Raw genomic sequence first — 13121 nt, 5'->3', positions numbered from 1 at the left:
TTTCTTTAATTCAATCAATGGAATGCAAACAGCCTTGCTTTTGGCTTTATCAGCTTTTAAAAAAAAAGTCACAATGGCTTACTCTTATAAAAATTCCATAATTTCTCTAAATTTAAACCATTATTTTATATTGAGAAATTCTCTATTTTACTTATACTGATGCACATCATCTTCCAGGATAGCACAGATGACAAGATAAAAAGAAACCTGATCAGAGACAGATAACTTAGTGAACTAGTAAGAAGCACTTTATTTAGAATATTAGATTCCTATGTAAAGACTTGTCTTCATTTTTATAAATGTAAGTAGTTTGCATTTATAAATGTAAAACTACTTACAGGTAGTAAACTTGTACTTACATGTATAAATGTAAGTAGTTTACATTTATACATGTAAGAAAAAAAAGTACCACTCGAGGCGAGGTATTCTTCTAAGCAGAGATTATGTAAACATCTGGAATTTCAAAGTAATGCAAAGGATTTCATAATCTATATAAAATGGCAAATTGGCATGACTGCTGATACCCCCATCCAGTCATTAATCCTGGAAAGGCCTCAGAACCCTGAGAAAGGGAATAGATACTACACCAAATACTACCTTTAAAAAATGATGCCCATTTTTTCCAAGTATTCACTAGGTACTTATACAAGGGAGTGTAGAGGTGCTACATGCTGCCAAACATAGTTGTCTCTGCCTTCAAAGATTAAAAAAAACTAATCTAAATAAATATGTGATGAATGAAATACATGGCTTTACCAAATACTGGAAAACAACACATCATTTTTTCCAGGAATGAACAGGAAAAGCTTTATGAGAGAGAAAGCATTTGGGCCAGAAAGGACAGTATAGGACTTCTCCAGATATCAGAATAGGTAAAACTGAGTATAACACATAAAAACAAAGTCGCAGGGTCAAATCGTATGTGCAATTAAGTTACTCAAGTTCAATTCCATGTGTTAGAGGAGGGGGAGGGAAGAAAGTATTGAGAGTGACAGAATATTTAAAATATTCTATTTATTTTTTAGAGAGAGGGGAAGGCAAGGAGAGAGGGAGAGAAACATCAATGTGTGGTTGCCTCTCAAGTGCCCTCCACTGGGGGCACAACTTGGCTCGCAACCCAGGCATGTGCCCTGACTGGGAATCAAACTGGTCACTGGTTCACAGGCCCGTGCTCAATTCACTGAGCTACACCAACTAGGGTGGAAGGCAATTATTTATATGAGTAAATCCACACAAGTAGGATAAAAACCTGTCAAAAAGGAGTTCCTTTGGTGGTGACAGCAGGAGGAGGGAGGAAAGGTAAAAGGGAACAAAAGGTGGAGAACTCTACTTGAAACTTGTTTCCCCAGCCTGGTCCTGCCTATGAACTACATTTATGGAGAGAGAATACTATAAATAAAGCTTGACAATATTACTGTGTGGAATATCTGAGCTTTTCCTGCCTATGTTCTCCTCTAAGACTTTTATAGTGTCGTGACTTATATTTAAATTTTATATCCATCTTGAGTTTATGTTTGTGTATGGTGTAAGCTGGTGGTCAAGTTTCATTTTTTTGCATGTAGTGTCCAGATCTCCCAACACCATTTGTTGAAGAGGCTATTTTTACTCCATTTTATGCTTCTGCCCCCTTTGTTGAATATCATTAACCTTTATATATATAGGCTCTCTATTCTGTTCCACTGGTCTATGTGTCTGTTCTTATGTTGGTACCAGACTATTTTGATTACGGTGGCCTTGTAATATAGTTTGACATCAGGTACTGTTATCCTTCCTACTTTGTTCTTTCTCAAAATTGCTGTAGCTACTTGGGGTTGTTTATGGTTCCATATAAATTTATGAAGTGTTTGTTCTATATCTGTGAAATATGACATTGGTATTTTAATAGCAACTGTGTTGAATCTATAAATTGCTTTCGGAAGTAATTCTTCCAATCCATGAACACAATATATGCTTACTTTACTCAACCAATACCATTCACTTCCTTCAAAGGTAGATACCATCCATTTCCTGACAGCTTTTGGTTGCTCTATAGTACATTCTGGTATTGGTTTGTTTGTTTTTTTAAAAATTTTGCCCAGGGTTTGTCACTGGTAGCTGACCAACTGAAAGTTGGTCCTGTAGAGGATACTACTCCATTACTTGAAATGAAAGTTCCATAATTAAAAATAAATAAACAAACAAACAAACAAAGCCTGAAGAAGCTTTTCCATGATGAATTTAGGGCACAAACAGTGCTACTTTAGAGACCAAATAATAAAGTGTGACACAAAGCTCACCCTTCCCACCTGCCCTTCCCCTTCATTTTGTTGAGGAATGCAGTCTAGTTGTAGCTCAGCTAGCACAATTAATAAGAGCAAAACAAAATACTTACTGAGCACACATTCTGCCCCAATTACTGTGCTGTTCTAATCATCATAAGAACTTATAAAGTAGGTGCTATTTTTATTCCCCTTGAACAGAACACAAAACTGAGACCTGAAAGATGTGCTGTCTCACAGTGAACAACTAATAGGTATTAAAACTACATTACAGTTTGGGATCTGCCTTAATTTCAGCCACAGTGTTGGTTCAGTTTGCCCACCATGTCTCCAGCACCTAGAACAGTACCAGCCACACAGCAGACTCTCAAGAATATTTAATGAATGGATTAATAAATACATATCTTATAAATTAACAAATATTGAAGAGTGCCTTACATAGTACACATTAATTCTCAAAGCATATGAAACATTATTTTTAAATACCAATGATGTATCATTCTTAAAAGAACAATTTCAGTAAGACCAAGGAACAATGTGATAGGGCAAAGTCAATAAAAACACGTAAAACAGCAACAATAATGTTCATTTTTAAGACACTTCAAAATGGAATATCTACACAAGTAACTATATTATTTACTAGAAAAAAACATTTGTAATAAAGATTGCTTTCAGCTCAAATCAATTAAGTCTTCTTTGCATCCTACTCTCTACCCTCTAGAACAGTGATTTTCAGCTAGTGTGTTGCAAGGGCTTTCAAAACATGCAATATCTGACTAGTTAAGGCCATTGACCTCTTTCCCTTAGATTCTCAAAATTTTTAAATGACAATGGCAAATATAATGGCCATCCAATGTGAATGAATCAAAATTATACATATATTTTTGTCAGATCAGCAAAAAATATATTTTTGGTATACCTCAGAATTTTAGTAATTAGTTTGTGTGTGCCAAAAGATGAAAACGGTTGAAAATCACAGCTTTAGCGTCTCCTTTCCTACCACTGCAGTAAAGAGAAAAACTGAAAATGGCTTACAGTCTTTTTCCTTCTCAAAACCCTACAATACTTTTTATTCACTTACTAAAAACATTGATTTTCAATCTAATTCAAATTTCAAAAACAAGCATGCAAGCTGAACCAACTGATTTCTAGTTAAATCACAGAAAAATAAAACACTGATAACTTCTTTAAAATTCACCTTGTGTATGAGCACACCTCTGTGAATACTATACTTCGGGCAAAAAAGATTTAAACTAGTCCCTTCCTATTTGCAAGTTTCAAGATTAAGTGAATTGTGAAGATTTTATTAAAGTAAAGAAAAAAGGGGGAGAATATAAAAGTTTTCTACTTAAATATTTTCAGTGATGTTCAAAAACAAATTCCAAAAATCACCATGAAAGAATAAAAAGTTGTTTTGTTTTTCTTGTTTTGCTTTTCTCTTTTCTATTATAATTTGGTAGAATGGGAAAGTCAGAAAGATTTCAAAGAGTATTGGTTGAAAATATTCTTTAAATATTTTAAATGGTCGCAAGGTTGCCTCAGCACAAGTGATACAGTAAACTAGGGAGGAAGGGTTATTTGGGGTTTTTTTCCTACAGACTATAACACTCAAAGTTATAAAAGTTCAGTGATAAGAATATGCTGAGCATTCTCATCAGTACTTGAAAACACCACTTATCCCCTAATCTTCCAGGTAACATATTTCAACAGCCACTTTCAGCTCGGAATCACTCAGTGATATCCCTTCCCTAAACACATGGTTGTCAGCTCTATTCTAACCCTGTTTTTCTCTATCATCCTGTTTTTTAAAAAGTTGTATAACTATGTCCATTCATTTGCTTTACCAATAAAAACAACAGATTAAATCAAAATGAGAGATACTTAAAAATCTTCTTCAAGAATATCAGAGCTTTTATTGCAATCTATATTCACAGTTGTTTTTTTTATTACCGAATAGGCAGTAAAATGTAGAATAAAGAACAGGGCTAAATCACAGTGTGTCTAGGCAAGTTTCCTTCTTTTCTAGTCTCAGCTGCCTTAGCAGAACAAGGGAAATAATCACAGAACCTTACGGTTGCTGTGAGAATTAATGAAATATTCCAAAGGTCTCACAGTAAACTTCTAAGCTTACTTGCTTCATTCCAGTAGGAAAAATATGGATTAGAGGGGTTTAATAACAGGCTTTTAAGACAGCCATCTGAAAGGCAAAAGGATAGTTCTAGCACTCCTGAATAAAAAGGAACTGTAGCTACTGTCTTACCCTTTATTTCTCCCTGGACAAACCAAATATGGTATATACATGATAAGCAGAATCAAGTCATGTTACAACAATGCCAATAACAGTAATATCAAAAGTATAAAATATACATAAAACATTAAGAATGTTTTGAAAAACAGAATACATGAAACAGAGCATTTAAAACTAGTATTCCTATTCATGGGTTAGCACGTTAAAATTCATCATATTATTTTGTTCTCTTGACCTCTACAGTAGTTCCTGAATGAATTAATATAATGGGTCAGAAAATCAAAAGAAACTTTTTTACACAGAGATTTCACACTCTAAGCCATATAACATTTCTCTACTTAAATTTAATGTCCTTAAATACTTAGTGCATTTTCACAAACTAAATTATGCTTAATGAGATGTCCTTCTGCAAAAGTAACTTCAATATAATTGGAATGATTGAAAGAAGAAATAAAGCATTCACTTTCTAATTTTAACATTTTCAATGAAGCTAAAACTGAAACACAGTTGTCCCCATCATTTTTTTGGAGTAGATAAGGAGTTTGTTATAAAAGTATATATCCCAGTGCTTATCCCTTTGTGCAAAAAATACATTATAGTGTTTCAAGAAATATGGAAGACTTTAAAGGAAAAAAAACATGCACAGAAACTAGGCTGGTAGGTATACACCTATGTTTTTGAATTTATACTTTGAATTTACAACTAGAATTTTGCTTTTAAGCTACAGTATTTACAAAATGTTTATATCAATAAAATATTTAGCAAATAGCAATTTAAGACTTTCTTCTACTACTAACATCACTAACATATCTATCGAATGCTAATTTTTCCTGTGTGATTCTCTTTTTTTCGAAGATTTTATTTATTTATTTTTAGAGAAGGGAAGGGAGGGAGAAAGAGAGAGAAACATCAATGTGTGGCTGCCTCTCATATGGCCCCCACCGGTGACCTGGCCCACAACCCAGGCATGTGCCTTGACTGGGAATCGAATCTGCGACTTTTTGGTTTGCAGCCCACGCTCAATCCACTGAGCTACACCAGCCAGGGCCAAATGCTAATTTTTTTAATAGTAACTATTATTTTATTATATGATTTTAAAAATTTCTTTAGAGATTTTATTTATTTATTTTTAGACAGAGGGGAAGACAGGGGGGAAGAGAGAGAGAGAAACATCAATGTGTGGTTTCCTCTCCTGTGCACCCCCAGCAGGGACTGGTCCACCACCCAGGCAGGTGCCCTGACTGGGAATTGAACCAGGGAACTTTTGGTTCGCAGGCCGGTGCTCAATCCACTGAGTCACACCAGCCACGGCATAATTTTAAGATATATCTTGTTATTAGTCAAACAAGGCTAACAAAATGAGATTCAAAACTAAGAACTCCACAATCTTTAACTTTCCAAAGAAAAAGCAATTTAAAGTTTCCTGTGGATGGAACATAGGAAGTAGTAAAAGGAATATTCCAACTAAACTTAATTATAACAAGTTAAAAAGAGCTACAAAATTATTCTGACTTTATAGACAATGAAATACTCTGCTACCCTTGCACTTTTAATAAACTGCTATATCCCTAAAAATAATGTACACTAAGGCACTAGGTTGGACCCAAATGTATAGAACAATGAATATTGAAATATTGTGTGATTTAGGGGGACTTCCGCCAAGATGGAGGCATAGGTGGAAGCACTGCGCCTTCTCACACAACCAAGTTTAAAAACAACAAAGTTTTAGCAACAAAAACGCAGCAAAACCACAGAAAATTGAACTACACGGAAGTCTGACAACAACAAACCCTTCAGCCAAATTGGCAAGAGGGGCAGAGCCAGCAGCAGAGCAGAGTCAGGCAGGAAAGATCCACCAGACCAACCCAGGCGTGCAACCCAGGTACGCCAGCAGCTATGGGCGGATCCCAGGTGTGGAGAAGCGGGTGGACCCACTGAGGGCGGACGAGGGTGGACCATGGTCACATATTCGTGCGCAGATAAACTGGTGAAGGAGCTAGCGGCAGTGAGACAGACTGCGCAGGCCCCAGCAGCGGGAAGCGGCAGAGGGGACCGCCATTGTCCCTCTCTGACCCTGCCCCCACATACAGCGTCACAATCCAGCCACCTGGGTGGTCCCGCCCTGGTGAACACTTAAGGTGCCTCTCCTCATATGTAACGGGCACGAACAGATCAAAACATGGCTCAAGTACAACTCAGAGCCCCAGAGGCTATAAATCTAAGAGATGAAGAAACAGCCAAACTTTCAGATGCACAGTTCAAAACACTGGTGATCAGGATACTCACAGAACTGGTTGATTTTAGTCACAAATTAGAGGAACATATGGAAGCTAAACTAATTGAAACGAAGGGAAATATACAGGAAACCAATAGTAATGGAAAGGAAACTGGGACTCAAATCAAAGGAGTGGACTAGAAAGAGGAAAAAAATGACCAAACAGAAAAGGATGAAGAAACAAGAATTCAAAAAAATGAGGAGAGGCTTAGGAACCTTCAGGACATCTTTAAACATTCCAAAATCCAAATTATAGGGGTACCAGAAGGGGAAGAGAAACAGCCACGAGTGGAAAACTTATTTGAACAAATAATAAAGGAGAACTTCCCCAATCTGGCAAAGAAAATAGACTTCCAGGAAGTCCAGGAAGCTCAAAGAGTCCCAAAGAATTTGGACCCAAAAAGGAACACACCGAGGCACATCATCGTTATATTAGCCAAGATTAAAATGAAAGAGAGAATCCTAGAAGCAGCAAGAGATAAGGGGACAGTCACCTACAAAGGAGTTCCCATCAGACTGTTAGCTGATTTCTCAAAAGAGACCTTACAGGCAAGAAGGGGCTGCAAAGAAGTATTCCAAGTCATGAAATCCAAAGACCTACATCCAAGATTGCTCTATCCAGCAAAGCTTTCATTTAGAATGGAAGGGCAGATAAAGTGCTTCTCAAATAAGATCAAATTCAAGGAGTTCATCATCACCAAGCCCTCATTATATGAAATGTGAAAGGGACTTACCTAAGAAAAAGAAGATAAAAAACATGAACAGTGAAAGGACAGCAAACTCAGTTATTAACAACCACACCTAAAACAAAAGCAAACTAAGAGGACAGCTAGATCAGGAGCAGAACCATAGAAATGAAGATCACATGGAGGGTCAGCAACAGGGGAGTGGGAGAAGGAAAAGGGGGGGAGAAGGTACAGAAAATAAGTAGCATAGGTGGTAGGTAGAAAATAGATAGGGGGGAGTGCAAGAATAGTATGGGAAATTCAGAATCTAAAGAACTTGAGACACGTGGTCATAAACTAAAGGGGGGGAATGATATGGGAGGGGGTGTACAGGGTGGAGGGGAATGAAGGGGGGAAATAGAACATAGAAGGGGGTAATGGCATAATTAATAAAATATATTTAAAAATTACCATGTGAAACCAGATTCAAGACATATCAACTTTCTTCAACAATGACAAATTTGTCTGGTTCTGTTTAGAAATAAATCAATTGGAGTGGCAAAAAAAAAAAGAAAAGAAATATTCTATGATTTAGAACCATGATTATATAATAAATTATTTAACTTATAAAAAATGAAACTTACCTTAAAAAGTGTCACAGTGATTTCAATATTTTCAGGTACAGGCCACACTACAACACCACGATATGGATTTTTTATTCCAGGTTGCCAGCTATGAGCCTACCAGAATAAAAATAATGGCTTCAATACGAAGTACAAGAAATGTAATGTTAATAATTTACAAAAATATATTGAGTCTACTCAACTATCAATTTGATCTGTAGTCTCCCTGAAACAAAAATAACATTAAATAAAACTTTTCAAGCATTAAACCTGGGCCATGACAGTTATATCATGATAGCTACAGATGACATCTTTAAACAAACCTTCACCCTCTATCCCACCCACACACAAAAGAAGATGAAAAACTGAGGTGTTTCATATTTTCAAAAGTTACTATTTGTGACTAGATAAAAATCTTATTAGGAGACATATTTTTAAAATTATTTTTGTGATTAGAAAACTTAAAGGCAAATTCATTTGTCAAAAGGAAAAACAGAGCAGGGAGTGAGGGAGTGGGATGGGTGGAGGAGGGCAAAGGGGGGAAAATTGAGACAACTGTAATAGAATAACAGTAAAAATGATTTAAAAAGGAAAAACAAAAGGAGAAAGTAATTGTATGCTTTGCATTTAAATTCATTTCCCATTATACTCTCAATATTTATTTAGGACAGGTAAAAAAAAAACAAAGCAGTTTTTGCAATTAGTATTTCCAGTACTTACAATTTTAAAGATATTTCTCCCTTGTAAATCTTGGTTATCAAGGTTCCCTAAGGAATCCCCCCAAATTTAGGAGTTACCACTATAGTTCTTCCTTTGTGGTGGAATTTCCAGCCAAAGCTGATGGAAGATTAGGTATGCCAAGACATCTCAACTAAGTCTTCATTTCTATGGGCTGCAAGACTGTCCATGGACATTCCATGAAGGTGACAATAAAACCTAACAGCTTACAGAGTACTTCCTTTATGTCAGTCCCTATTTGGAATGTACTTATGTTTAACTCATTTAATCTGCCTAAGAACCCTAGGAGGTAGCTACCATTCATTCCTCACTGACTCCCTCATTCACTCACTCCTACAGCTGATAATACCTGCCAAACACCATCTAGACACCTGAGTAGTAAAAAAAAAAAAAAAAAAGCAATCTGCTTCAGTGGAGTTCACAGTATAGTAGGAAGAGAGAGACAGACAAAATAATTAAGTAAAATATATATGTTAAGCAGAGGTAAGTGCTATGGAAAAAATAGATGTAGGGAAGAAGGGTGAAGGAGGGAAAAGAAAGTAACAGTTTTCAATAGGGTAATTAGAGAAAGTGTCATTGGTCATTGAGAAGGTAACACTTAAGAGAATGCCTTTAAAAAGGTGAAAGAATCAGATATGTAAATACATGAGAAGAACTTTCCAAGGAGAAGGTACAGCAACTGGGAGGTGCTGAGACAGTTAGATCACAAGGAGGCCAATGTGACTGGAGCACAATCATCAAAGGGGAGAGCAGCAAAAGACAAGGTCAGAGAAGTAATGGAGGGCCCATGTCATATAGCGATCTGGGAGGTTATTGCAAAGATTTTGGCTTGCAACCATAGGGAGAAAGGAAGCCACTAAAAGGTTTTAAGCAGAGAAATGATGATTTAAATGATGGTTTAAGAGACTCAATCCAGTTAATGTATCAAGAATAGGCTCCAGACATAAGAGAAGAACAGGAAGACCAAGAAGTTACTGCAATAAACCAGGGAAAGCAGACAGAGACTTGGTGTGGCATGGTGGAAAGATGGTACAAACAGGCTAGATTCTTAAGATATTTTTATATTTTTCAAACAGAATCAACAAGATTTGCTGTCCGGTTGTATGGGAGAAAGAAAATAGGCAAGGCTACTCTAAGGCTTTTGTGTTTGAGCAAGTAAAAGGAAAAAATGCCTATTAACGAATAAGCAAGACTGCAAGAGGAACAAGTATGGGAAGACAGGGAACTCAGTTTTACACACATTAAATCTGAGGTACCTATTAGATCAGGGGTGTCAAACTCATTTTCACAGGGGGCCACATCAACCTTGCAGTTGGCTTCAAAGGGCCGAAATAATTTTAGGACTGTATAAATGTAACTACGCCTTAACTGTCAAGGAGTTAAATTAATTACATTTGGCCCTTTAAAGGCAACCGCAAAGCTGATGTGGTGAAAATGAGTTTGACACCCCGTATTAGATAGTCAAGTACAGGTGTTCAAACAGGCAGCTAGATATATGTACCTGGAGCTGTAAATGTGGCAATCATTAACATACAGGTGGTATTTAAAGTCTGAGTAGATGCCAAGGAACTGAGTACAAATAAAGGATATGAAGGCTCAAGCACTGAACCTTGGAGCACAACATTAACAGGTCAAGGAAATGAGAAGGAATCAGTAAAGCAGGGTCAGTAAAGCAGAAGGAAAATCAGAGAACTTGGTATCCTGAAAGTCTAGTGAAGGAAACATTTCAAAGAGGAAGGAACAATCACCTGTGCCAAATGTTACTGATAGTTCATGTAAGATGAGGCCTGAAAAATAACCACTGGGTTTAACAAAGTAGAACTATTACTAACTTCACAAGAGAAGTTTCAGTAGAATGATGAGGCACATGCCTGGGTTCAAGAAAGAACAGAAAGATGGTGTTTTCAGATCATTTCCTCAGGTAATTTTCAGATAATTTTCTCTCTTTTCGAGAGAAACTGAAGATAGCAAATAAAGTCAACTCCTCTGAGGTATTTTGCTGAAAGAGAAAAGAGAAGCTGGTTGGTACTGGTGGGAGAAATAATGTCAGAGAGAAATTTTTAGTAAGAGAAAAATATGCTGATGGGAAAGATCCACTTAGGAAGGAAAATTTAATGATGCAGAACAGAAATAATTGCCAGAATAATGTCCTTTTTATCAAATTTATTGAAGTGACAGTGGTTAATGCAATTATACAGGTTTCAGGTAAATAATTCCACAGCACATCATCTATACACTGTACTATGTGTTCACCAGCCCAAGTCAAGCCTCCTGCCATCACCTTTTATCCTGCCTATACCCTCCTCCATTTCCTCCCACCCCCACTTCACTTAGAATAACATCCTGAACAGTACAAAAGGAGACAGACCCGCCTTTGCTGGTAGCACAGACCATTCATTCTTCCATAGCAGGAAAGAAGTTAAGAGTATGTGAGTGCAGACCCATGTGAGGGAACAGACTTAACAGATGAGGATAGCAAGGCACAGACTTGCCCAAGATCACACAGCAAGTAAGTGGCAGAAACTCAGTTTGAACCCAGGAAATAGAACTGAGGAGTCAAGATCACAGAAATTTACATCCATGCAAATCTTATCAGATCTTGTTAGTTAAAAAAACAGCAGAAGATATAAGTTTAGCAGCTTTCTCCCACTCCAACTTGAAAATTGTCAATAATTCACCCTCTATTCTCTCCATTGCCCCAATCACAAAACTTCAGGTGAGGAAAGGGGAAGTAGAGACTCACCACATTAGTACACCACGGCCAAAGGTAAAAAAAAAAAAACCCCTCAGTTTTGTTGATTAAAAATCATTTCCAGAGATTCATCTATTCATTGCACTGCCTACTCCTATATTTGTTGATAGTCTTATAACAAAAACTCTAAAAAGTAAACAATCTCCCTTTTGAAAAATAAATTTCTGCCCACCTTAGATAATCAAAACTCCACACAGCATACTCTACACACTTAATTCTGAGGACTGACGACAACTGTAATTAACATGTTTGTGAAGGTAGACCAGGCTACTTCTCTGGTCTCTTCAAACTTTCCATGTTTATACTTTCATAGCTTCCCCATACAACAGAAATGTAAGAAGAAAGAGCAGAATAACAACTTTTCTTACTAACCACAGAAGAAAAGATGAGAGTCTTTGAAAAATTCTTCATTAAAAAAAAGACCATAAAAGAATTTTACACCTGAAGATATCCTTAGAAGATGTAATTCAAGTCCAGATAAGAAAGATAAAGCAACCAAAGAGTAAATGGCTTGCCTGGACCCATACTAGTAATCAGTAGAAGAATCAGACTCCATGATTTCCAAGTTCAGAGTTCATCCAACCAACATCATGCCCAGGTCTACCCTTGACTCACACAGTAATTCAAGAAAACAGTCTTCTATCCCTAAGATCTTAACATTTATATGTATGATACAGACCAAAAATGGGGAAAGCAAGGGTATGGAGAAGACACCTAACAACTGGGCAATTAAGAGATGGTGTTTTCAGGGGGACTGGTGGGAGAAAAGATAAAGCAAAAAGGGAAAAGAATTCATGGACATGGACAAGTGTTGTGAATGCTGAGGGTAGGGGTGGGGATGGAAGCAGAAGAGGATATAAAGGGGATAAATGGTAATGAGAAAAAAATACATGAAAAAAGGAACTACTTTTTAAAAAGATGGTGTTTTCAGATAATTTCCTCAGGTCTCCTAATGCTGGACCTCTTAAATGACCTCATTCAATCCTCAGTCTTGAATCAGCAAATGGTAATTCAACTGCTGAACAAACAAAAATACAATCTGCTTTAACTAAAATCTTTTTTTTTTTGTTAATAAAAGCAGATGGAAGGGTGGTAGTTCCCAAGATGCCGGTGTGCGGCCATTTTCTCACTGTTCTATCCATCATCTCTCTCCCCAGTGAAAAATGTCCAACTAAGTTAGAGCTCTGGCTTTCTGATATTCCCTCCAGTACAACCTGGCTAAGTGAGGACAATGTAAAAACATCAGTTGCCAGCAATGCTAGCTTTATAATGTTAACAAATTATTATATATTGGGCAGAAAACAAGATCAGTAAATTTTACTGGAAAGGAACTGATGATGAACATAGTGGCAAGTAGAAAAAAAACGGCATTTCTATTTTCAAAGAGCTTACTACAACCTCTACCTCAAACAGAATTCAAGAATCCAAGCTAGAAAAAGAATGAAAAGTCTAATAACTCTAACTATATAAAAATAGCTATGGTAATACACATCTAATTGTACAAATACATAGGAACAGTAATCCAGGTTCATGAAAACTTGACATAAAGTATATCATATTGG

General features: G+C 36.6%; 1 protein-coding gene across 10 annotated transcripts in view; it reads right to left on the bottom strand.

Annotated features, from left to right (window-relative positions):
• EHBP1 (EH domain binding protein 1) overlaps positions 1 to 13121 on the bottom strand; it is a 375639-nt gene that overhangs the window by 294784 nt on the left and 67734 nt on the right. For all 10 annotated transcript variants that reach the window (XM_053667020.1, XM_053667021.1, XM_053667023.1 and 7 more), the window contains exon 4: positions 8091 to 8186. In XM_053667020.1, coding sequence (XP_053522995.1) covers positions 8091 to 8186 — 96 coding nt within the window. The remainder of the gene's footprint in view (positions 1 to 8090; positions 8187 to 13121) is intronic.

Source organism: Artibeus jamaicensis, unplaced genomic scaffold, assembly GCF_021234435.1.
Source record: "Artibeus jamaicensis isolate MK-2021 breed Jamaican fruit bat unplaced genomic scaffold, CSHL_Jam_final contig_465, whole genome shotgun sequence".
Classification (NCBI taxonomy): Eukaryota; Metazoa; Chordata; class Mammalia; order Chiroptera; family Phyllostomidae; genus Artibeus; species Artibeus jamaicensis.
The sequence above is the reverse complement of the archived record's forward strand: the minus strand, read 5'-3'. Positions and strand labels throughout refer to the sequence as shown.